General features: G+C 41.7%; 1 protein-coding gene across 1 annotated transcript in view; it reads left to right on the forward strand.

The window, feature by feature from the left end:
* Positions 1 to 26,163, forward strand: part of LOC140193053 (uncharacterized) — a gene marked incomplete at its 5' end in the record, with an annotated part of 166,646 nt that overhangs the window by 93,888 nt on the left and 46,595 nt on the right. Inside the window, 8 exons of the mRNA XM_072250497.1 lie at positions 1,858 to 1,902; positions 2,001 to 2,078; positions 9,320 to 9,364; positions 10,586 to 10,630; positions 10,744 to 10,815; positions 15,408 to 15,479; positions 19,237 to 19,287; positions 24,139 to 24,165. Of these exons, the coding sequence (XP_072106598.1) occupies positions 1,858 to 1,902; positions 2,001 to 2,078; positions 9,320 to 9,364; positions 10,586 to 10,630; positions 10,744 to 10,815; positions 15,408 to 15,479; positions 19,237 to 19,287; positions 24,139 to 24,165 (435 nt within the window). The remainder of the gene's footprint in view (positions 1 to 1,857; positions 1,903 to 2,000; positions 2,079 to 9,319; positions 9,365 to 10,585; positions 10,631 to 10,743; positions 10,816 to 15,407; positions 15,480 to 19,236; positions 19,288 to 24,138; positions 24,166 to 26,163) is intronic.

The following is a 26,163-nucleotide window of genomic DNA, read 5'->3' on the forward strand; positions in this document are numbered from 1 at the left end:
TGGGAGGGGCTGTGTAGGGTAACGTGATGAGGAGAAATGTAGATAATTCACAACCTCTGACGTTGAGTTGGGGTTTCGCTTTACGAGGCTGGTTCGACATGATGACATTATTATGTTAGAAGTTTTTTGCGTACTTTTGTGTAGCTTTTGGAGTTCAATAAAATGTATTATGGGTTTCGTTAAACATAAAAGGCCTGACGTCGTTTTAGTTGCGGAAACCTACACACTAACCGCTACAATACTGTGCTGCTGATCTATTGAGTCTGCCCCCCTCACAGAATTACCTTTCTCTCCCCAACACCGGGGCCATAAGCAACACCATACAGCTTAACACTGATGACTGAATGGGCCTCAAATGTGACCGGGGTCCAGGCCTCATGATCCAGCTGAGGGCAGGCAGAACAACTGCCTTTGTTGTCATCATACCATTGTCAATTGATATTGACAGTCACCTAAATTCCTAACAAGTAATGCATGTTATAAACACAACACTGGAGTTATTTGAGGTGCACAGCATTCTTGTTTGACTGATCTGTTTGTAACAAAATATGAAACTGCTCAAGGTTCCCAGTGGATCAGGCAGCGTTTGTGGAGGCCAGTGTTTGGTTTACATCCTCTGCCTGGCCTGCTGAATTCCTCCAGCACCTTGTTTTTTTCCCTCAGATCCCAACATCTGCAGTTTCCTGTTGTCTTTTTGTAACTTTGATGTTAACAGTGAGGTTGTGTTGCAGACAGCAAGACCTACCAGCTCACATGTATTTTTTGCATTCATTTTCCAATTTAAATTGTTGGTTATTTGCTAATAAGCTGGAAATGGTGCCCGTTGTTGTTGTCGCGATATAAGAGCCATTGGTCAATATCCATGTCATAATTGAATAGAGTAAGACTTATGATACCGAGCCATAGCTGCCGGAAGATTGTGCTGGAGTCCTGGGTCTTGGGCTAGTTTAATTGACGGGGTTTGTGGATTGGACTCGTAGAATGTGTTATGATATGTTTCTGGTTTCTGTTCGCTCCTTTTTTGGCTGATTTTAATCGGGGCAGCATGCAGATGACGAACGATACAGAGCTAGATGGAAATGAACTGAGTATGCCTTTGTGTTTCTCACCGTTTTTTTTTGCCATTTGTGCGTTTTGTTTTTTTTATGTTGTAAAATTTGGGAGGTGGACAAGGTTTTGATGTTTTCTTTGAACGGGTTCCATGGTTTTGTTTTTTTTTTCATGGCTGTCTGTGGGAAGACAAATCTCAGGGTTGTGTACTGCATATATACTTCGATAATAAATGTACTTTGAATCTTTGAATTTGAACATCATATGTGATTGATAGTGATTCAAAGACTAGAATCTGAATGTGTCACTTTTTGAAGATGAACCAGACTTTGCTGTCTTCGATGTTCCAGTGGTGCCAAACGTTGGAGTACAACGTACCGTTAAACCTGGGACTATCCTCGCATTTAACTTGCAGTGCCAGCTGTTTGAATGACATCATACATGGCTCAAAAACAGTCACCTATAAAAAGTTCACACAGTCACACCTTAAAGGTCTGCATCCTGATAGCCATTGCCCAACATCTGTATCTTATGACTGGAGTATTAGGTGTCATAATCAGTATTCTGATCTAGATCTTCCTATAATTGTATCAATGTTTTTATTTAAGAGGGTACATGGGGCTTGGAAAAATAGAGGGCTATGCGGTAGGGAAATTCTGTGCAGTTTCTAGAGTAGGTTACATGGTCAGCACAACATTGTGAGCTGAAGGGCCTGTAGTTTCTGTGTAAAATTTCTTATGTTCTATGTTTAATATCCCTCATAATGTTCTTACACACACCTTTATAACGAGATTATTTGTATTCCAGGGTGACCGTGGAAACGATGGGGAAATGGGCCTTATGGGACCGAGGGTAATTTCTTTTGTATTTTCCCAATTTCCTCTGCTCAATTGCTGTAAATGTATCATTTGCAAATCGGAATTCACTGAGTTTAATGATGCCCCCTTTAGGGTCCACCTGGGCAGAAAGGTGAACAAGGGGTAACCGAGATCATTGACTACAACGGTAACATTCATCAAGCTCTACAGGTGAGTGAGACTACAGAAAAGTATCTAGCCCAGGCACATTTCCAAAAAGCTCTCCATCCTCACCCCTACAGGGTACTATGCCCTTAAAAATCACCCAAAACAAGCAAGAAGCTCTATGTCATCCAACCAGGATTTCTGAGAGACCTCGGCAAAGAGATTTGACCCACACGTGAACTGGTAGCTGTTGAGCCGTCTTCCCCTGCAGAAGCTCCCCAGCCAGCTGGTTGAGAAGATTGGCAGTAGAGAGAGGCGTGGGGTGGTGGGTCTTGTTTGGAAGAGGGATCCAGACAAGAATGAAGTGATGTTGCTTTTTGAGAAGATTGGTGAAGGAGAGGTCAAAGGTTGAAGCTGTTGAGCTACTTGGCTGGATTGGTGAAGACTGGTATCAATAAGAGCTCGTTAATTTGGACAAACAGCTGATCAAAGTATGGAGAAGAACTGTGGATCAGTCAGACATCAGCAGCAATACAGGAGCAAGCACCAAGATAGAGAGATAGGCACTTCCTATTGGGCACTTTGGATTCCCTGGCAGCCAACCTCGTGACATTATGGGCCAGTTAGCTGAAGCAAGGCCCAGCCCTGAAGCAGGTTAAGACCTGCTTTTGTGTCCGATGCCTGTGTCATTTGCATCCTGGGCACAGAAGGGATTTGTGTAAGTACTTTAAAAGATGAGTTATACACAGTTCTCAGAATATACCTCTGAAACACAAAGTATACATTTAGCAATTGTGTTTTGATAAATTTGATCTTGTTTTGCTCAAGGAACATTATGCCGAATTTCAGAATACGGCAGCACAACACAGTAACAGTAACAGATCCTTTGGCCACCAATGTTTACACCAAACCCGATCGATGCCAAATTACGCTGACTCTCTTCTGCCTGTGCATGATCATCCCTATGTATTCATATCTAATAACAGTCCCTTAAATGCATCAATAGTCCCCGCTCTCACCTCTCCCTCCAGCCTGCTGTAGCAGTCGGTTTTCATTCTCCTTGTAAAAAAAAATCTGCCTCGCACTTCTTTAACCTTTTACCCTCTCGCCCGAAATGCATGTCCTTTAGAAAGCAACACCTCTACCCTAGGGGGAAAAAAATCACACTCTCCACCCTATCTGTGCCTCTCCTAATCTTATAAAGTTCTATCATGTCGCCCTCTTGGTCTCTGATGCTTCAGGGTTGTGTGTTCTGGGGAAGCATAGTTCAGACTCTCTGTTCCAGTGTTTAGTCTACAATTTAACTGTCAGGCTGAGGGATTTCAGTGCAAGGGAGATGAACATGATCTCATCCTGGGCATTCAATGACAGCACCTGCTAGATCAGGCAACATGCGATAAGCCCAGTTATACTGCTTTAATAATATTAGCTAGAAATTAGATTATGGAGCCATGCATTTTTGTGCTCAGCTCAACCAATGCCTAGGTAAAGAAAACAGAATGAAATTTGGGGGCTTACAACATGTTTCGGGGTGTCTGATTTTTATTATAGTTTTCACCTTGCGTCTACTACAGAGGAAATTGGCCGTATTCTACGACATCCAAAGAACTTGGGAATGTTATTTCTGGGGCTTTAGTTTCAGATTGGAGTGGTTCACAAGGTCCAGAAGCCACATTCCCAAAGTAGACTTCCTGACTACCTGAGTAGCCTGCATTTGTGAGTACTTAGGGGCCTCAGTGAGTTGGTCTCAGCCCAGCGTTCTGGCAGGCAGGTTTGCCTCTGCAACGCAGGTGTGTTTAAGCTAAGTAGTTGGGGGGAGGGGACAAACTGGAAACATAAGGATGGAGATAAAGGGAAAGTGAGAATAAGAAAAGTTAAGAATGACAGCAGAATCAACGGAGCAGAAAGCTCAAGAAGGGATCGTACAGTATGGCCAAGTGAAATACAAAATTGATATGGGAGGTGAGGGGAGTAATGAATTAAAAGTATTGTATATGAATGCACGGAGTATCAGAAATAAAGTGGATCAGCTTGAGGCACAGCTGGAAATTGGTAAGTATGATGTTGTGGGAATAACAGAGACATGGCTTCAAGTGGACAGGGCCTGGGAAATGAATATTCAAGGGTATACGTCCTATCGAAAGGACAGACTGATGGGCAGAGGGGGTGGGGTGGCTCTGTTGGTGAGGAATGATATTCAGTCCCTTGCGAGGGGGGACATAGAATCAGGAGACGTAGAGTCAGTATGGATAGAACTGAGAAATTCTAAGGGGAGAAAGACCCTGATGGGAGTTATCTACAGGCCCCCAAACAGTAGTCTGAATGTAGGGTATAAGTTGCATCAAGAGTTAAAATTTGCATGTCGCAAAGGTAATGCTACAGTTGTTATGGGGGATTTCAACATGCAGGTAGACTGGAGGAATCAAGTTGGTACTGGACCCCAAAAAAGGGAGACTGTGGAGTCCCTCCGAGATGGATTCTTAGAACAGCTTGTACTGGAGCCTACCAGAGTGAAGGCAATTCTAGATTAAGTGTTGTGCAATGAACCGGATTTGATCAGAGACCTCAAGGTAAAGGAGCCATTAGGAGGTAGTGACCATAATCTGATAAGTTTTAATCTACAAATTGAGAGGGAGAAGGGAAAATCAGAAGTGTCAGTACCACAATTGAACAAAGGGAACTATGGAGCTATGAGGGAGGAGCTGGCCAAAGTTCAATGGAACAATACCCTAGCAGGGATGACAGTGGAACAACAATGGCAAGTGTTTCTGGGAATAATGCAGATGGTGCAGGATCAGTTCATTCCAAAGAGGAAGAAAGATCCTAAGGGGAGTAGGGGGAGGCCGTGGCTGACAAGGGAAGTAATGGACAGCATAAAGATAAAAGAGAAGATGTATAACATAGCAAAGATGAGATGGGAAGCCGGAGGATTGGAAAACTTTTAAAGAGCAACAGAAGATAACTAAAAAGGTAATACGCGGAGAAAAAATGAGGTACCAAGGTAAACTAGCCAAGAATATGAAGGAGGACAGTAAAAGCTTCTTTAGGTATGTGAAAAGGAAAAAAATAGTTAAGACCAAAATTGGGCCCTTGAAGACAGAAACGGGTGAATTTATTATGGGGAACAAGGAAATGGCAGACGAGTTGAACAGGTACTTTGGATCCGTCTTCACTAGGGAAGATACAATCTCCCAGGTATAATAGTGGCCAAAGGACCTAGGGTAATGGATGAACTGAAGGAAATTTATATTAGGCAGGAAATGGTGTTGGATAGACTGTTGGGTCTGAAGGCTGATAAGTCCCCGGGACCTGATGGTCTGCATCTCAGGGTACTTAAGGAGGTGGCTTTAGGAATCGTGGACACATTGGTAATCATTTTCCAATGTTCTATAGGTTCAGGATCAGTTCCTGTGGATTGGAGGGTGGCTAATGTTGTCCCACTTTTCAAGAAAGGAGGGAGAGAGAAAATGGAATTATAGACTGGTTAGCCTGACGTTGGTGGTGGGAAAGATGCTAGAGTCAATTATAAAAGATGAAATTACGACACATTTGGATGGCAGTAACAGGACAGGTCTGAGTCAGCATGGGTTTATGAAGGGGAAATCATGCTTGACTAATCTTCTGGAATTTTTTAAGGATGTAACTATGAAAATGGACAAGGGAGAGCCAGTGGATGTAGTGTACCTGGACTTTCAGAAAGCCTTTGATAAAGTCCCACATAGGAGATTAGTGGGCAAAATTAGGGCACATGGTATTGGGGGCAGAGTACTGACATGGACTGAAAATTGGCTGGCTGACAGGAAACAAAGAGTAGCGATTAACGGGTCCCTTTCGGAATGGCAGGCGATAACTAGTGGGGTACCACAGGGTTCAGTGCTGGGACCGCAGCTGTTTACAATATACATTAATGATTTAGATGAAGGGATTAAAAGTAACATTAGCAAATTTGCAGATGACACAAAGCTGGGTGGCAGTGTAAAATGTGAGGAGGATGTTATGAGAATGCAGGGTGACTTGGACAGGCTGGGTGAGTGGGCGGATGCATGGCAGATGCAGTTTAATATGGATAAATGTGAGGTTATCCACTTTGGTGGTAAGAACAGGAAGGCAGATTATTATCTAAATGGAATCAAGTTAGGAAAAGGGGAAGTACAACGAGATCTAGGTGTTCTTGTACATCAGTCACTGAAAGCAAGCATGCAAGTACAGCAGGCAATGAAGAAAGCTAATGGCATGCTGGCCTTCATAACAAGGAAAATTGAGAAAAAAAAGAGCAAAGAGGTCCTTCTGCAGCTGTACAGGGCCCTGGTGAGACCACACCTGGAGTATTGTGTGCAGTTTTGGTCTCCAAATTTGAGGAAGGACATTCTTGCTATTGTGAGAGTGCAGCGTAGGTTCACAAGGTTAATTCCCAGGATGGCGGGACTGTCATATGTTGAAAGATTGGAACGACTGAGCTTGTATACACTGGAATTTAGAAGGATGAGAGGGGATCTGATTGAAACATATAAGATTATTAAGGGATTGGACACGCTGGAGGCAGGAAGCATGTTCCCTCTGATGGGTGAATCCACAACCAGAGGCCACAGTTTAAGAATAAGGGGTAGGCCATTTAGAATGGAGCTGAGGAAAAACTTTTTCACCCAGAGAGTGGTGGATGTATGGAACGCTCTGCCCCAGAAGGCAGTGGAGGCCAAGTCTCTGGATGTTTTCAAGAAAGAGATGGATAGAGCTCTTAAAGATAGTGGAATCAAAGGTTATGGGGATAAGGCAGGAACTGGGTACTGATTATGGATGATCAGTCATGATCACAGTGAATGGCGGAGCTGGCTCAAAGGGCCAAATGGCCTACTCCTGCACCTATTGTCTATTGTCTATTGTCAGCACTGGGGACCCAAATCAGGAAGGCCACTTTAAGTTACAGCTATACCAGTTTTCCAGAGGTTGCCCCATGATGTCGATTCCAAGCTACTACTCCCAACCAGCCATCTATTATTCCACTTCCCTTAAAGAAATCATCAATATCAACTGATCAGACCCCCTCCATACCTACCCATCCCCAACCCCCTCTGGTTTCTTTTGCAGCCACGCAGTATTCAGAGTTAATTCCTTCAGCAGTGCTTGTTCTATTGGTCCCAGGGGTTATTCACTGTTGTAGCAGCAGGCCTGTGATTAAGCCTGTCGTTAGTGTGTCACCCCACAACCAATCAAGATGCTTCTGCCAGGTCAAGGGACTTCGAGGAATTTTCCTTTCAACCACAATCTAAGCAGTACTCCCTCCTGCATCAGTGTGACATTTTCGCTCCCCACGCCTGCAGTCTTCACAAAGTCTTTGATGAGTTATCGGTTTTAACCCAATTGGCAAGAAATTATAGGCTGTTTTATGCTGTTGGTCCACATCTGATACAAACTGATGAATCAATGGGATTGCTCCTCTTACAGAGGTGACTGATTGTCAGGTTTTACCAGTTAACACTGTCGTCTGCACAACACTCCGACTCTCACTCCCAACCAGGACAAACGATGGCCAAAGCTGCACATCACTCTGAACTGGCGTTCTGAAGCAGGCGCCACTCGCGACAGTGATGAGGGGTTGAACATCAACCCTCCCATCTCATTCTGGCACTTCTGTTTGTTTCTTTGCTCTCAGACATTTCTTTTTTTCTCAATGTCTCTAAAGCATTTATTAGATAAATTATCTTTAGAGGCAAACTGAACTCAGAGCATAAATATTAGATTGGGATCATGAAACTATGGTGTTCAACTTCTTTATTCACGTCATTATATGGAGCAGATCTTCTATATTGGTCTGTTTTACTCTCCATATAATCACATTTAATGAAGAAGAGTTGTGTGTGATCACAGACTTTACTTTGTTTTCCATTGACCTTGAACCCTAGCCATAGATATTGGCACCAAATATGCTATTAAGGCAATTTAGTCCTTTATAGATTGCCTAGAACATTGAAAGATTATCAAAGCCTCATATTAACCAAACAATATTTTACAGTGAAGTTATTACAGACATTCCTAAGGCATTTAAAGGCGTTACAATGTGTTTTCACGTGTAGGTATTGTGACAAGGTTAAAGCCCTCTGTCTATCTGTGTGGGCTACTCCATCATAATGAGAGTTTAGCCCGCAGTGTATAGGTATAGTTTATCCTCAGTAATGATGTTCAATGGTAAAATTCAAGATTGTGGTGAAGTATTGAACAAAAAATTGTAATCACAAATTCGAGAAAGTCTGCAGATGGTGGAATTTCAAAGCAACTCACGCAAAGTGCTGGAGGAACTCAGTCGGCCAGGCGGCATCTATGGAAAAGAATAAACAGTCAATATTTCAGGCCGAGACCCTTCTTCAGGACTGAGAGGGAAGGGGGAAGATGCCAGAATAAAAGGGTGGAGGCAGGAGGAGGAGGATAGCTAGAAGGTGATAGGTGAAGCCAGGTGGGTGGGAAAGGTCAAGAACTGAAGAATATTTTAGGAGAGAATAGTAGACCGTAGGAGAAAGGAAAGGAGGAAGGGACCTGGGGGAAGAAATACGCATGTGAGAAAAAGTAAAATGTCAGAGTGGGGTTGAAATATAATGATGTCTTTCACCATTCCGATCCATTGAGATTGTATTGTCAGGACAGAAAGGTGATTACACTCACTTTCACTGGATGTGCAGAAGAGTGGACTGTCCATCTGTTGCAGAAAACATACAACTTCTGTTTCCATTGACTTGAATAGAGTTAGACATTTCCTGTAATGGAGGCCATCAACTCACTACTCAGGTGACAGAGAAAATGCAACAATAATATCTTTGCAATAAGTTGCAGAATACATCTGTAAACTCCTTTATGTGGCTGCTCTTACATTTCTTTTTCTTTAATTTTGGCGTTCAAACAGAGGATCACCACCTTAACTGTCACGGTAATTTGCTGGGTTCCTAAAAGTTACTGCATGAGCTGTTGTGGCTTGTGGCTGTGGATTCAGGCTGTTGTAGCTCATTGTCTGACTTGCTGAAAGTTGGATTCATGGTAATGTTAATACGTTGTGCAGCAAAGAAGATTCATAACCAGCCATTAATTTAAGCTTCTTATAGTTAATATTAGTGGAGTGTTTTTTGCTCAAATTTTCATTAGCACTTTAATGACCTTTACCATAAACATTTTGAACCTGTATCCAACAAATCAGTTTTGTCCTGTTTTGCTTTCATTTTTGATTGAATAAAAGGAAGTTGCACGATCTTTACAAGGGTGCCAGTGTAAAAATATTCCAATTCTTTCAGTGCAAAAGTAATTCTTTTGTTCTGCGTCATCAGGGTCCACCAGGGCCTCAAGGATCTCCAGGAATGCCAGGACCAAAGGTAGGAATTTCCTTTGTACATTTCCATGATTGAGGGAGAGGCTTCTCAATAGAAACTGGGGACAGTCTCATTTTAGTGATGTAATCAGAATTAATAGTCAGAGAAAAAAATGTTTCATCCTGACAATAGCATCATTTTAGCAGAAAGCAAATGTTTATTTAAACATGCCAGTGTGAGAATTGTACAGCAGAGGCATTGCCCACTATGTCTGTGCAAGTTGGTCAGGACATTGAAAAGTTCCATTAAAATATTTGAAGGATTGAATGCACCTTGCACGGTGCCTCTATGATCATGTGCCTCACTGTTTAAATGACATTTTGTTCCAGATAAGTCCTATGATTTGAATATTTTGATAATAAACATCTAAAACAAAAAAAAAAGAAAAATTCTGATGAACAGGAGATCAGCTAGCAAATGAAGGAGTAAGGTATATTCATAATCGGAAGGGAAGCATAATTAAAACTGCCTTGAGGTCTATCGTACAATGAAACATGTCCTACTGAATGCAGACAAAAGATTTCCACATTTTTGTAGCATTTGCATTTTTCATCAATAATAAAACGTTCCAATAATTTGATTCCAATATTTTAAGGACCAGTAAAGCTCATCCCAAGAGTTGCCATTGTTACAATATTGAGCCCAAAATCAATAATACAATGATAAGGAATTATTCTGACTTGAAGCTGATAAAACATCGCCACCATAGTAGGAGGGTTTGAAAGTAATGTTTACGCAGAGGTGCCAATACTTTAGGAAGAAAAATATGGTCATTTAAACTGCGCTGGTTTTTCCCAAGTATGTCAGTAATTATTCTGTTTATTGTCTATTGCATTGTGTGTGACTGAGTTCACATCCAGGCCAAGCCACAGGAGTAGTGGATTATCCTTGATTTAGTTGAGTTCGTAGAACAAGCTATTTTCTTTAATGGAAACAAATGTATTCACTCTAACAACCTGTTCTGGTAGATAGGACTATGAACTCACAATCTCCACTAGAACACTGAACCCACCATAACATAGTAATGTTAGATTGGACTAAATTCAGTTTCCGAACACTAGCCTCTGATTCTGCATTATGATGCCTCTGCAGCCAATTCACACATGGCACAAAGTATATTCAGTAGTGGTTTGAGGGAATAAGAGTGTGTGTGGATTTTCCTCAACATAAGGACTAAATAGTGATTGACCAGAGTTTTGCATTCCTTTTACTGTTACATCACAGGGAGACATGGGGAACCCTGGTTCACCTGGAGCCTTAGGAATACAGGTACTGTAATTACCTTTGGCTTAATGGTTCTTAAATATTTTTCAATACTTGTAATATGTCTCTTAAGAATGTAATAAGTTGTACCTTCTCCCTATACTTGTGTTTACTTCCAGGGCCCCAAAGGCTCCAAAGGCGACATCGGTGCTCCAGGAGATAAAGGAAGCATGGGCTTTCCTGGATTATCTGTAAGTGCTCTCAGTTCAGGCAACACAGAAAACTTTTCTCTGTCATGAAAAACCTTACTTGATTTCGAGAAGTTACAGTCATCTTAATGTAACTGCTGATAACAGGATATCCTTCCTTTTCTCTCTACCCCTCTCCACACTACAAGCGGGACTCGGGAATGATCACAGCTTTCTTAATCCAAGTGAGACATGATTTCCAGTGTCTGACCAGGTCACCCCTTTCTCTTTGCACCATCTTTTGGCTGAGAAATCTTACTTTTAAGGAAAAAGTACCCCTTCCCTCCTGACTTGCACAAACAGCCATTCAGCTCTCGTCCGTTTTCCTGTCTCGTAACTATGTTGGCAAATCGATAACGTTGTTAAGTCTGTAAGTCGTAGCTCTGAATTACTTTCCAAGAGATGAAACAGGTTTTCAGTAGCTACTTTGGATTATTTCATTTCTTGATTTGTGGTGAGAATTCTGTTGAAGGCAGTTAGATATTCAAAATAGATTACGCTTGAGCTGGGGAAAATAAAAACTTCAAAGCATCTCAGACATTCCAATATTGTTGAATTAACCACAGTGACTTGAGTTGATATGTGTCATAGAAAAATCCGCACATCAGTATTTCTGTAAGATTCCTGTGCTAAAACTGAGACACTGAGCCACAACTTTGCAGCAGTACTAGAATTCTGCATGGACACCGGCCCTTCGGCCCAACCAGACCTTGCTGACCATGGTGCTTACCCAGTTAGTCTGAATTTCCTCCATTCGGCTGACTTCCCTCCACACCTCACTCCTGAATGTGCCTATGCAAGTGCCTCTTAACTGGTACTATCGTATCGCAGACATCCCACCTCTCCCGGAAGTTCCAGGAGTCTCCGGCATATTGATAGTGGCTCCCTGACACCTGCAAGTTATATACAATATCCTGGAAATCGATTTTTTTGAGCAAGCGAGGAGGGGGGAGAGAGTGAGAGAGAGAGAGAGACAGAGAGAGCGAGTGACAGACATAGCAAGAGAGTGACAGAGAGAGCATCCTGGTTGGTCTCTCTTTGTGCTAAGTAGACCTATCAGTTTTTTCTGTGGGCGGGCTTTACAGTCATAAACACAAAATACTCTGCAGATGCTGGGGTCAAAGCAACACACACAACACACTGGAGGAACTCAGCAGGTCGGGCAGCATCTGTGGAAACGATCAGTCAACGTTCCCACAGATGCTGCCCGAGCTGCTGAGTTCCTCCAGCTTCTTATCTTTGAGCCAATTCTGAGCAAATTTTTAATCTGCCTGGTTGGCTCCCCCAGATTCCATGAGATTTGACCTTGCAGACCAGCTGACATTGCAGGGCCTTAATGAAGGTGCTGGACTTGGTGTGGACCGCCTCGCTGCCTGCTACAGAGAGACATCGGAGTCGGTACACGAAGACGGTGTGCAGTCTAACAGCCAGTGATTGTTTTGGATGCTTCTCTTGTGATCACAAGATCCTATCGGACATCAGTCCACACCAAGTCTGGTTCACTGGTTTATGGGCGAGACCAACGGTGGCGGGGGGGGGGGGGGGGGGCTTTGTGGCCTTAGTTGTAGCGAGGTCTAGACCTCGTGCCGCAGTGTCACCAGTGCAGCCGTCAGGAGAAGATTTGCTGGAGGTGGTGTGGCACAGTGTCCATGCTGGATTGGGGCAGGCCCTCCCATTGGTGCTGCACTCCAGCGTTTGCTCGATGAAAGACAAGCTGGATCACCTGTGTGCATGCATGTATTCTTCTGTGGACTGCTGAAGGCTTGTTCTTGCCAACATTTCTGCTCCATTAATCTATGGGATATGTCACTTAGGGACTTGGGCTACATTATATATTTTGCATGACTGTATGTTTGCTGCTGTCATATATGTGCTATATGAGGGGTGTGCTGTGTGTGACTATTGGTACTGTGGTTTGAACCTTGGCCCTGGAGTATCACTGTTTCGTTTGGCTGTGTTCATGGGTATTCATGTATGGTTGAATGATGTTTGAACTTGAACAGCCGCAAGGTAGAGGGCCGGACCAGCATCCCGGGCGGGTCCTCAAAGTGTGTGCTGAACAGCTGGCTGGTGTGTTTACGGACATTTTCAATCTCTCCCTCTCCCAGTGTGTAGTGCCTTCCTGATTCAAATCACCCGTCATTGACCCTGTACCTAAGAAAACCAAGGTAGCATGCCTGAACGACCGGCGCCCTGTCACACTCACCTCAGTTATAAGCAAGTGCTTTGAGAAGCTGGTTAAAGACTACATCTGCTGTGTGCTACCACCCACACAGGACCCCCTACAATTCGCCTACTGTTGGAACCGGTCTACCAATGACACCATAGCCACAGAACTACACACCGTCCTCACTCACCTGGAGAAGAGGGATGCATACATTGGAATGTTGTTCCTGGACCACAGTTCAGCATTCAACACCATAACTCCCTCCGGACTTGACAGGAAGCTCAGAGACCTCAGCCTTCACCCAGCCTTGTGCAGCTGGATCCTGGACTTCCTGTCAGATTGCCGGCAGGTGGTAAGAGTGGGCTCCCTCACCTCTTCCCCTCTGACACTCAACACAGGTGCCCCCAAGGTTGTGTCCTGAGTCCCCTTCTCTATTCCCTTTACACCCACAACTGTACTCCCACACACAGCTCCAATCTGATGATCAGATTTACAGATGACACAACTTTGATTGGTCTTATTTCTAGCGCCAATGAGACAGCCTACAGAGGAGAGGTTAACACTCTGATACAGTGGTGCCAGGATAACAATCTCTCCCTCAATGTCCAAGAAACAAAAGAGCTGATTGTAGATTACAGGAGGAAAGGAGACAGGCTCGGCCTGATCAACATCAGTGTGATTGTAGTTGAGAGGGTGAGTAGCTTCAAGTTGCTCGGTACACACATCACCGGTGATCTAACCTGGACTGTATACACTGGCTGAGTGCAAACAAAAACACAACAGCGACTTTTCCACCTCAGGCGACTGAAGAAGTTCGGCATGAGCCCCCAAATCCTCAACACCTTCTACAGGGGCAGCATTGAGAGCATCCTGACTGACTGTATCACTGCCTGGTACGGGGACTGCACCAACCTTGATCGCTGGGCACAGCAGAGAGTGGTACGGACAGCCCAGCGCATCTGTGGATATGAACCTCCCTCCATTGAACACATTTACAGCAGCAGGTGCAGAGAGAAGGCCTGGAAGATCTTCGGGGACACCAGTCACCCCATAATAAACTGTTTCAGCTGCTTCCATCTGGCAAATGGTACCACAGCATTAAAGCCAGGACCAGCAGGCTACAGAACAGCTTCTTTCTACAAGCCATTAGACTTTTAAATTCACATGTCTGTACATTGCAACAGAGTCATAACACTAACATTTTTACTCCCTCATGTTGTGGGAAAGATGTAAGATTTAAGTAAATTCAATTTAATTTAACTAAACGAATCCTTCTGCCTACACAATGACTATATTCCACCATCTTTGCACACTCATGTGCCTGTCTAACAGCTTCTCAAATGCCCCTGTCCTCTGTGCCTTCACTACCACCACGTTCCAAACACTATTTCTGTATAACAAAACATCTTGTCCCATGCACCTCCTATGAATTTATCCCCTCTCACCTTAAAGGGTTGCCCTCATGTATTAGATGTTTGGATCCTGGCCAAAAAAAATATATCAGTTACTCTCCCTATCTATGCCTCTCACAATTTTATTAACTTCCATCATGTTCCTCCTCAGCCTCTACTGCTCCAGAAGAGAACCCAGTTTTGTTCAAGCTCTCCTTGTGTCACATGCCCTCTAATACAGGCAGCATCCCGCTAAACCACTTCCTCACACCCTTCCTATAATGGAGCAACCGGAATTAACTGCAATACTCCAGATGCAGCCTAAACAGAATTTCATAAGGCTACCATATCACCAAAAAATAGTTCGATGAATTAAAGTTAACTGTGTAGTTCTGATTGTTATACAAACCCCCCCATATTTCAGTGTTTTTGAGCTGAGGAGAGTGATGTTATTATCATTTCACTTCTTTGTTGGTTCAGTCAGATTGTTCCTTAATTTCTCAATTTTTGGAGACAAACCCAAACGTATAGTTTCTTATTAGAGCTAATTAAACCCTAACCCTGGATTCATTCCAGTGAATCCACTCTGAAACTCATTCCATTCCATTCCATTCTAAGCTAGAGGATTTGTGTATAACCTATGTATTATGTTTCTAACTTTAATATTCTGACATTCCTTTAATAAAATCCAATTAAAATAACAAAGTCAAGGAATATTCTATAATTAAACCAAACTCTGTTCAGCCTTGATCATACAGTCAAGCTCTATTGAGAACTCACTGTGGACTAACAATTCTGTGTAATACTGACCAACTGTTTAATTGTTGAAGATTCTGTCCTTTCAAGGAGAAACTCCAAAAGCTGGTCACACCATCTTCAAGTGAACATTAAAGATTTTGTGTACGATCCACAAAAAGGAGACGTTTTCTAACAACAAAGTACATCTGATTGTTGATTATAGAGTGTACCACTGATCACATTAATTCCATGCAGGTTAACTCTCTCTTTGGTTTTCACTGTACTTTTCGTCCATGCAGGGTATTAATGGAGAAAAGGGAGAAAAGGGTGAGAAAGGAGATCACGGGATGACTGGTCCAAAAGGCTCTTCAGTAAGTTCTCCAAAATTAGGTATACTAATCCTTAAAGCATGTTGCAAATCAGCGGATTGGGGATCCACTGCATATTGTCAGGAAGGATACTTTAACACCAAGAAAGGTGGAATTCTGTTTACAACTCAATAGTAATTTGGTATTATTACTCCTACTCTTACCACATATATCTTGACAATTTAGGAAGGAAAAACGGGATCCTTAGAGAATAGAGTAATTAAAGTAAGCACATTAAGAAAACTGGTACAGTGGTCAGAAAAGTCCATTTAATGTGAGTTTTTTTGTCTGCATTAGTTCTGCTTTCCAGTGTGAGGTTGGCGTAGATCATCTCTAAGCAATACGAAGTGACAGTCTGCAGTTTAATAATTATAATTACTTTAGGCTGTGGCCCTAACTAAGAGAAAGAAGCTTTTGAAGAACTTTACGATGACAGGCAGGTGCAAATGCTGCCATTGCGCGATCAGCAAATGAGATACTTTATAACACTCTAGCTCTTCAATTCAGTCCTTATTTTCAATAGCAATTCCTAACGTTAGCAGAATACAGCTCCAGTTTGTAAATCTGCCTCAATCTTTCAGACTCATGCCATATTATCACTCAGGTAAGTTACTACTTTTTTTTAAAGGAGTCATTCTTTGGACTTCACGCTGTTCGGTTAAATCAGCTCCTTTTGATAAAAATTATCAGCGACTGATAGTATATAGATAGGTGACAGGCTCTACCGATTTCCAAACTGCATTGAAAACTATTCGAATTGTTCTTGTGGCATATAAATTAGGCCATACTTTTGTTTTTCAGTTGATCTTATCTAACTTGGGTAGTTACCAGTCCGCATTCCAGAAGATGGGAAGACTAAAGTCCAGAATACTCAATGAAGAATGTTGCAGAGCTTTGGAGTAATGTTATTATTACATAGCCAGGTCATGGGTGGTCTCCAGATTAAAAGGCCACAAAGTCTACCTCAGAATCGTCCAAGATTATGGAACCAAGAGAATGACTGTGCAGATCTTAAATCCGTACCCTCTCAGATTTATACAATAAAACTATAGTAAATCAAGGTCTTTGTAAAGAAAAAAAAATCTGTGAAAAAATACATTAAAATATGTTTATTTTGATTTTTGAAGAACAAGCCTCAACAGAGGTCAGTAAACATAGTGTTAAATATTACATCTAAATCTCAGGATTCAGTGCCTTGTTGATTTTGGCAGAAACATGACAACTTAAATCCAACCTCCAAGGTAAATTTGCTGAAATCTGACCAGCAAATTGACTTGGATGCAAAATAAGGCTTGGTTCGGTTTCATGCTTCAATTAAGTTGAAGGCAACACTTACGAAGAGCAACCAATTTTAATGTGAACAATTTAGCATAACTACATCTCCCAACTACTGTTTATGTTGGCAATTGGTTAAGATTTGCTAAACTATGAGATTTTTAACTCAAGGAAAGATTCAATGATTGCTTTCAGCTACATATATAAAATCCTCAGGATATCATTTGGAAATAAAAGTTGAGTGAAGTGAATATTCACATAGGTGGAATCAAATGTTACAGGACTTACTGAGGTTACATAAGGAAGAGGTGAGAGTACCTCTTTTATTAAATTTCCCCTTTTATGAATATTTAAAACTTAGGTTCCACATTTACAGTTGCTTCTTTCATTATGTTATTCCCAAATGTCTCTAAATACCCTCTAAGCATAATTGCTCTAATTTCCTCAAGCAAAGTTGTAGATGAACTCCGAAGAGACCAGGAAGACTCTTGTGTTTCTACTTTAAAGTCCAGTCATTTTTTGGTCACAATTTTCCCTGCCAAACTTTGATTCCAATTTACCTGAGACAGATCTGTATTCATCCTTTTGAAATAGGCTTTCTTCCAATGGACTATCCTTACCTTGGAATGGTTAATATTCCTTTCCATTGTAATTCTAAACCTCATTCTAGAGAATAAACAAACCCCAATAGGCAGGAGGCATTTAAAAAAAACAAAATAATAACCATTCAGAGTCAGTAAGGATGAGACACAAAGATGGTTAGATTTGGGAAGCTTAGTTAACAAAGGAAATTGAGGGTTTGAGCAGGAAAAAGAAGGAAGAGTATATCAGATTTTGAAAATTCTTTATCAGTTGAGTCCTTTCAGGTTTATAGATGGGAGGCAGGATGGAGATATGTCTCTACCAAAGGCGCTCCTTCCCTCTGCTGGCCTGCAGGACCCCCTTGGGCAAGGTGTAGCACCTGCTTAACTCCCTCCCACCAATCAGGGTCACATGGAGCCATGGGAGCAGGTGGTGGATGGTCGTATGAGCAACTGGTGCATATCACAAGTCCTGGTTATGTGACTACGGATGCCAGGCAGACAATCTCTGAAGAGCATTGATAATGGCTGGGGTCACCCGTCTTGTAAAGACACTGCCCAGAAGAAGGCAATGGCAAACAACTCCTGTAGAAAAATTTGCCAAGAACAATCATGGTCAAGGAAAGACTATGATCGCCTACGTCATATGACATAGCACATAATGATGACGATGGTAAGGATGAGGTTTATAGAGGGTGTAGATAAGATCTTCAGAGGGCAAAAAAGGGACATGAATGGTCCTGTCCATCAGAATTAAAGAGAATTCCACAACCTTTTCAAAGTATATCAGAAGCAAGCAGGTAGTTAGCGAAAGAGTAGGTCCTCCAGGGACCAAAAGGGAAATCTTTGCATGGAGCCAGGGAATACATATGCTGCTCATATGGATAGTTTGTGTCAATACTCACCAGGAAGAAGGATGGAGAGGATGGAGGATTATGGGAAATGTGTGCTCCCAGTCTAGAACATGTATGCCTCAGGAAAGAGGAAGGGCTAGAGTTATTGATGCACAGTAAGGTGCACAGATCCCCAAAGCCAAATGAAATCTATCCTAAGATGTTATGGAAAGCAAGGAAGGAGATAGCTGGGGTTCTGACAGATCAGAAGTGGTAATATAAACAACAGGGCATAATTCTAAAGTGGATGCAGGAACAGAGAGATCTGTTGGTGTTCTATAGACATAGTTTGTTGTAAAAGATAGATCAGCTTACAGGCATTTGAGATCCTGGTCTTTATAAAAACACAGGAGAAAGAAATTAGGGATGAATTGTTCATACATTTCTGGTCCTAACACAATTGGTATGTTGTTATCTCTATCAATGTAATCAATTGTTTATTAGCTGCCATATGAGTTCCCTCCCAAGATCACTGAACGTAACCTTCTCTCGTCCTCTTTCAAAAGCCTGCTTTCTCTTCAGATACTTTTTAACGCATCTTTAGTTCCCTTGTGCATATCCCTGTAAGTTGTCTGTTGCATTTTCTAATCAGTAAGGCATGTTGGGACATATTGTTGTGTAAGAAGTACTATATAAATGGAATTTTAAAAATCAGAACAAGGTGGACATGCTCAGTGGGTCTCTAGAGAGAGAGAGAGAAGTAGTTGACATTTAAGATCAATCAGCTTTCATCAGATGGAAGTTCTGACACTGGTCATTGGCCTGAAACGTTAACTGTTTTCCCATCCACAGTTGCTGCCTGACTTGCTGAGTATTTTCAGCTTTTCTGGTTTTATTTTCAGATTTCCAGTAACTGCAGTTTTATTATTGCTTTTCAATGACATGTAAATGGAAGTTGTGTTTTTTTATATTGTTCCTAGGTAATAACAAAACCTACATTGTCTAAGTTGCAGTTAGCCGTGCGAGATTTGAGCTCTCATTGACATGCTGATCCGTTATCTGTTTGTGCAGATTGTCGGACCCCCAGGAGCCACTGGTTCACAAGGCCCACCAGGTCCAATGGTATGTCAGAGGTACTCTTCTGAGAGTCTCATATTCCATTCCTGGGGATGTGTTTAAAACTGCATGTCGTCTGAGTTTATTCTCAGAGCTGTGAACTTTGCCTCAGAATGAGAATCAGGTCTATTATCATTGACATATGTCGTGAAATTTGTGGCAGCAGTACAAATCAGCACGTAAAATATACTATAAATTGTAATAGGATATATATAGATAGATAGATAGGTATATTAAATAAGTAATGCAAATAGCAAAAATAGTGAGGTAGTTCGTGAGTTCATTGTTAGTTTCAGAAATCTGATGGCAGTGGGGAAGAAACTGTTCCTAAAGCATTGAGTGTGTGGTGTGTCTTCAGGCTCCTGTACCTCCTCCGTGTAGGCAGTAATGAGGCAAGAGCGTGTCCTGGGGGACGGGGTCCTTGATGATGGATGCCGCCTTTTTGAGACATTGACTTTTAAAGACGTCTTTGAGGGTGGGGAGGTGACTGAGATTACAACCCTCTACGGCTTTTACTGGGCAGCCGTCTTTGATTAAATAGAGTCTTACTATTACCACATCAATGTTTGTAAAGCTTGCAAATCACAGGTGTTACCTGGACCGGACAGAAGTCATTCCCAGATTTTGTCGTACACATTTGTTCTTTCAAATTGTCTATTTTCCAGAGTATACTTGCAAAGAAAATGCACAACGCTGCATTATATTGAAACATGACAAGATAGTAATAGCCTACCTATTTTAGCATCTGTCAAACTTATGTATTCAAACTTCAGCCCTGACCTGGTCTGGAGACGGGTCAAAGGTTCAGAACAGTGAGTTCAGGAGAGGAAGCAGGGTTATTCCGGAGCATACTAATATTACAAAGAGAAAGGTGATCGAGGTCTTGAAACATGTAAAGTTGGATGAATCCCTGGGGCTTGACAGGTGTACCTAGGATGTTATGGGAAGCAAGGGGGGAGATTGTGAAACTCTGGCAGAGATTTTTGGGTCTTTATTAACCACAATTGAGGTCAAAGAAGACTGGAGGTTGGCTGTGTCTCTATTTCAGAAGGGCAGCCATGGAACTACAGGTTGGTGAACCTTATATCAGTGGTAGGAACATTATTGGAAGGAATTCTGAGGGACCAGATCTGTTTATCTTTGGAAAACCAAGGACTGATTAAGGATAGTCAGCGTGGCTTTGTTCATGGGATATCATACCTCGCAAATTTGAAGAAATGACCAAGAGGATTGATGAAGGACAAGGTAGTAGATATTGTCTACATTAGCAAGCCCTTGACAAGGCTTTGCGTGATAGTTTAGTCAGGAAGGTCAGAATCACCATGAGCTAACCAAATGGATACAAGTTTGGGTTGGTGGTAGAGAAGGGTTGTTTTTCCAGGTTGGATGCTGTGCCGCAGGGACTGGGATTGGTTCTGGAGCTCCTGGTGTTTGTTGTTTACCTTAATAATCTGGATGAGAATGGAAGTGGTATGAGTGGACAGTGAAGGAGCTTTTCTAAGGTAACAACAAAATATTCATCAAGCAGGGAAGTGGTAAGAGAACGGCAGACGGAATCCAACTTAGACAAGTACGAAGTTTTACATTTTGTGGAGTTAAACCATGGCAAGACATACAGTGGATCAGGCACAGTTTTGCATTCTGAGATACTATATTGAATGGACTTAAGTTTTATTGAAAGTTGTGGGTTAGAATACATTGGAAGCATGGTGCCTGGCCTTTCAGTTCAAAGTAGATAAAAGAAATAAAAACTGAAATTCAACAATTCTGTTGAGGAGTAATCTCAGAGTTCAAAGTTCAAAATAAAGTTATTACCAAAGTAATATATGGCACTATATACTACCCTGAGATTTGTTTTCTTGCGGGCATTTTCAGTAAATACAAAGAAACACAACAGAATCAGTGAAAAACTTCACACAGCAAGATGGACAAACAAGCAATGTGCAAAAGACATCATATTGTGCAGAAACAAAAAAAGGGAAAAACCAAAATAATAATAGATAAGTGATGAGTATTGCAAATGTAGGATCCTTAAGGTGAATCCATAAGTTGTGGAATCAGCTCATTGTTGAGGTGGGTGAAGTTATCCACTCTGGTTCATAAGAGTCTGATAGTTGTAGGACAATAACTGTTCCTGAACCTTGTGGCGTGAGACCTATGACTCCTTTACTACCTTCCTGATAGCAGCAGTGAGAAGAGAGCATGGTCTGGATGGTGGGTGCCCTTGGTAACGGAAGTGCTTTCCTCGATCTCACAACTTACTTGTGAATTCATAGTGTTTGTAATCTTGTGTGTACAAAATATTTTTGGATGGACTTCAGCACAGACATTTCCACAGATTACAATGAGGAATGTGGTCTATTCTGCTGTTTTTCACAGCAGCACGTGCCTATGTCTAGTTTTGAGAGATTTTAAACAGTTTGTGTTTTCCACATAGGAGACTTACCTAACTCAGATCAGTTCGATAGAATTAAAGGCAGGTCAAGAGCACACTTAATTGTGCAAGGTTTTGAATGCAAGCTGTAGGGCAAGAATTAAATGCAGTTCAACCATGAGTAAAGTGATGAATTAATGACTATTTCTAGGGAGTGTAGTGTCAAGAGCACATAACAAGGTTTAAAAGTAGTTTACAATGAAAGTAGTGCAGATAGTATGGAAGAAACTGAAAATTGAAGCAAAAATAGAGATTGAAGGTCATCCTCAGGCATAACGATGGCATCTCTATGATGTGTAATCCAGGAATTTGGGGGAAGGACCTCTTAATTTCTGTGACGTAACTGACATTGATTTCAGTAAAAGAGGTGTGGTATTGTGGATTGTCTGCTGCTGATATTAAATTAGGCAGTATTTCCAAGAAGAATTGCAGAAATGAATGGAAGGATATAATCAGATTTGTGAAGTGGATAGGTGGGAAATCCAGCCGATTACAGAACAGTGAAAAGTAATACCCCTTGAAAGTGAAAGCCCCTGACACAGAGAACTTTAACGAAATGGGAAAACGTCATCTTTAGGTGGTACAGACGCTTGATCTGGTGTAGAGCAGTTAGCGGTCAGGACACAACATCAGTCCTCCCAGAGGGATCGTAGAGCCATGGAAGCATAGAAAACTACAGCAGATGAACAGGACCTATGGCCCATCTAGTCCATGCTGACCCATTCAAATTGCCTACACCAATCAACCTTCACCAGGACCAGAGCTCTCCATACCCCTCCCATCCATATACCTACCTAAACTTCTCTTAAATGTTGAAATCGGAATCGTTACCACCACATACTGGCAGCTCTTTTCACACTAACTTTTCACCTTACAATCTTAACCCATGACCTCTGGTTGTAGCCCCACCCAACCTCAGTGGAAAAAGCTTGCTTCCTTTTACCCTGTCTATACCCCTCCTCATTTTGTATACCTCTATCAAATCTCTTTTCAATCCTCTACATTCGATCTTTAATTCAGATCCTCCAGTCCTGGCAACATTCATGTAAATTTTCTCTGTAATCTTTCAATCTTATTTACATCTTTCCTGTAGGTAGGTGACCAAAACTGCAGGCAATACTCCAAAACTGGGCCTCACCAATGTCTTATACAACTCCAGCAAACATCCCAACTCTTGTACTCAATACCTTGATTTAGGAAGGCCAACGTGTCAAAAGCTCTCTTTATCACCCCATTTACCTATGGCGCCACATTTCATAAATTAAGAACCTGTATTCCCAGACACTATATTCTGTAATTTATAGTAATTTCATGTGTATGTACTGTGCTGCTGCCAGAACACAACAGATTTTGATATTGATACTGGTTTATTATTGTCACATGTACCAAGGTGCAGTGAATTTCTTGTCTTGCTTACTGTTTATACAGGTTAGAATAAGGTAAAGCAATAACAATGCAGAATAAAAGGTAAACACGTCAAAAACGTGCAGTGCAGGTAAACAATGAAGTGCAAGATCATGATGAGGTAGATTGTGAGGCCAAGAGTCTTATCTTATTGTACGAGAAGTCCATTCAGAAATCTGGTAAGAGTGGGACAGAAGCTGCCCTTGGGCCTGGCGCATGTGCTTTCAGGCTTTTGTATCTTCTGCCAAGTGGGAGAGTGGGAGAGGGGAGCAGAGAAAATGTCTGGGGTGGTGTTCAATTACAGTGGCTGCTTTACTGAAGCTGCAAGAAGTATATGCACATTTCATGTCAGTGGTAATATATCTGATTCTGATTTCTACTTGGTGGGAGAAAAGAAAGAAAGAAATGGGTGGCTCGTGTAAATTATTTTTTAGAAATGAGACAAACTTGGCTTTCTGGGAGTCTAACTCACAGGGCACATGTCTGGGAGAGTTGGATTGCACCTCAGATAGGTTGCTGAAATGGGAACGTGCTAACAGAGAATGATAGCTTATCATTCTATTAACTATTCTAATTCACTACTTCATGAAACATGAAGCCGTTTGCAGGTGCAACCAGCAAGCTGCCAGACCCAGACAAGAATCCTAGTGCAACTGGCTGTAATCAAGCCTGCTCCTCCAGGGCCCACGAATACAATTTTTAGGGAGGGTCTCTGGTGTTGTAAACGGGCTTAGGAAGTGTAAGATGTCTCTCCAAACGGCAGGTTTATAAACCCTAAGATTTGTCCTTGACTTCGTTTTTCCCATGTACATAGTTAAGAGACAATTGGATACATATTTGAATAAAAATAAAAAGAAGTAAAGAACAGTTATGGTATTGAAGGAGGTAGCGATCAGTGTTGGGAAGGCATGAAGGTGCTGAGTTTCTTGGCCTTCGTTGCCTCAGTACATGAGAGTTATTGTTCAAACTCACGGTGAGATATTTACTCATGTCCATTCATCATCTTTCTGTTCCTACAGGGACCACATGGTCTTCCAGGACCCAAGGTAAGTCATCAACAAAGTCTAAGGAGATCTAGTAAACTGACAAATAATGTCTTAAATCTGTCTCCATGCTCTTTGTTAAAATTAGCCATGCATGCTATGTGTCACTTATTTGACTAATTAATGTTGATTTAATGTTATAGCGTCTTTAAACCTGTAAGTTCTGGCTGCAGAGCAAGTGCTTCCTTACACACTTCACTAAGTTTTATAAGAGCCTGGTTAAGAATGACCTGAAGTATTATGTAAGGTCAAGGGTAGGGTTCTAATTTGAATAGATCAGCTATCATCAGAGCTTTTGTTACTTTAGGAGGAGTGGAGGAGAGTTTGTGCACCAAGGCCAACACATTTCACTCCTGTGATGCAGAGATGCAGATCTCTGTGAGGTTCAGCAGACCTTAAACTTTACGAAATCATGTCAGCGCCAGGCAAAATTTGCATCCTGTGAATACCTGGACTCTTATCAATACAATTGGCCTACATGGTGGGATAAAAGATTAACTACACACTCCTGGCATCCAGTTAACCACAGCCTGCTTAAATCTGAGAACAAAACAGTACTGATCCTCCACATAATCAAACAGAGCTTATTCAGCTTTATTGTGGTTCCCCGAATAGCTGTCAATGTAAGATATAAAACAATCCTCAGCCCTGTATAACAGGCATCATTGTCATTAAATGAAGCAAGATCGTGTGGATCCGAATCAAGTGTTGTATAGAGTCACTTGGGTCATCTTCATTCAGGGAGCACTCTGCAATGCATCATCGATAAGCCTTCTCTGAGCTCGCTCCCTGTTGTCACTGAATGCAAAATAGGAAATTGAAATGTGTTTCGTCACAGTTTTCAGTTCTTCCAGCACATCAACCCTTAAAAACAAAAGGCTTTCCTACTTACGTTACTGCCAGAGCTGATGAACTTATGGGTTTAAAGTGATCACCACACAAAAGGTATTACTGAAGATTTCTGTGCATCTGTCAATGTGTTATTTCACCAGGATCAGCACACAGAACAGCCTCGCTGAAAAATGATGTCCTTTGTAAATGGTAGAACAACTGAACTGTTCCGATGGATTTTGCCTGATTTTATATTAATGCTTTGTTAGCAAGGATTCTTTCTGCAGTAATACACAAGTGTGCAGATCTCCTCTTAGTTTCTGTAGATTATGGGTCTGAGTCTATAATTGACCTGATCACTGTGTTACAAGTCCCTTTAAGGTGCTACCTTAATGTATTTCTAAACCAATCAGGTTTTGGCAATTATGTAGAGAGATTTAATAGGATAAATAAAAAGAAACCCTAGCAGGAAGCTTGATAACTGGAAAACATGATCCTAAAATCGTGGGCAAAAGAATCAGAAGGAGGTGAGTTAGTTTTTAATGCAGTAAGTTATTGTGAGTTACAATCAGTGCCTGAAAAGATTCAATAATAGTTCCAAGAGGAATTGGACTAATGATGGATATAGTTAATTTGATTGGGACTATGCAAACTTCTCTTTCAAAATGCTGAACAGTCACAATGGACCAAATGGACTTTCTGTTTCATTCCATAACTGGGATTCTGATTGAGACTGCTGCTTTAACCCCATGCCTGCTCCAGTATACACAAAGCAAGAGAATTGTGGTATTATCAAGAACTAGATCAACTCTGCCTTGGAAAATGCTCCTCAGTAAAGTCTGAGAAAATTGTTGCACAAGTCCCATAGGCAGCCGATGTTATAGCCTGATTATGGTTATACTCCAAGGGCTTAATCTATCAGCCAGTCTCCTAGACTCTTCCATTATTATTTCATTGTCTATCCCATCTCTGCAGGCAGATCATGATCTGCAACAGCGTTGTAGTATACCAACCAAAGATTCTTCAAACTTGATTCAACAACTTATCAAGTTCAGCAGTTTTATTTAAACAAACAAGCGTTCATTGATTATGGGTCTCCCCTTTTCCCTCACCCCCTTCTCTGCTAAACTGGCGTCCAGTTTCATTCACACTCATGTTGAATACTTCAGC

This window comes from Mobula birostris, unplaced genomic scaffold, assembly GCF_030028105.1.
Source record: "Mobula birostris isolate sMobBir1 unplaced genomic scaffold, sMobBir1.hap1 scaffold_379, whole genome shotgun sequence".
Taxonomy (NCBI): Eukaryota; Metazoa; Chordata; class Chondrichthyes; order Myliobatiformes; family Myliobatidae; genus Mobula; species Mobula birostris.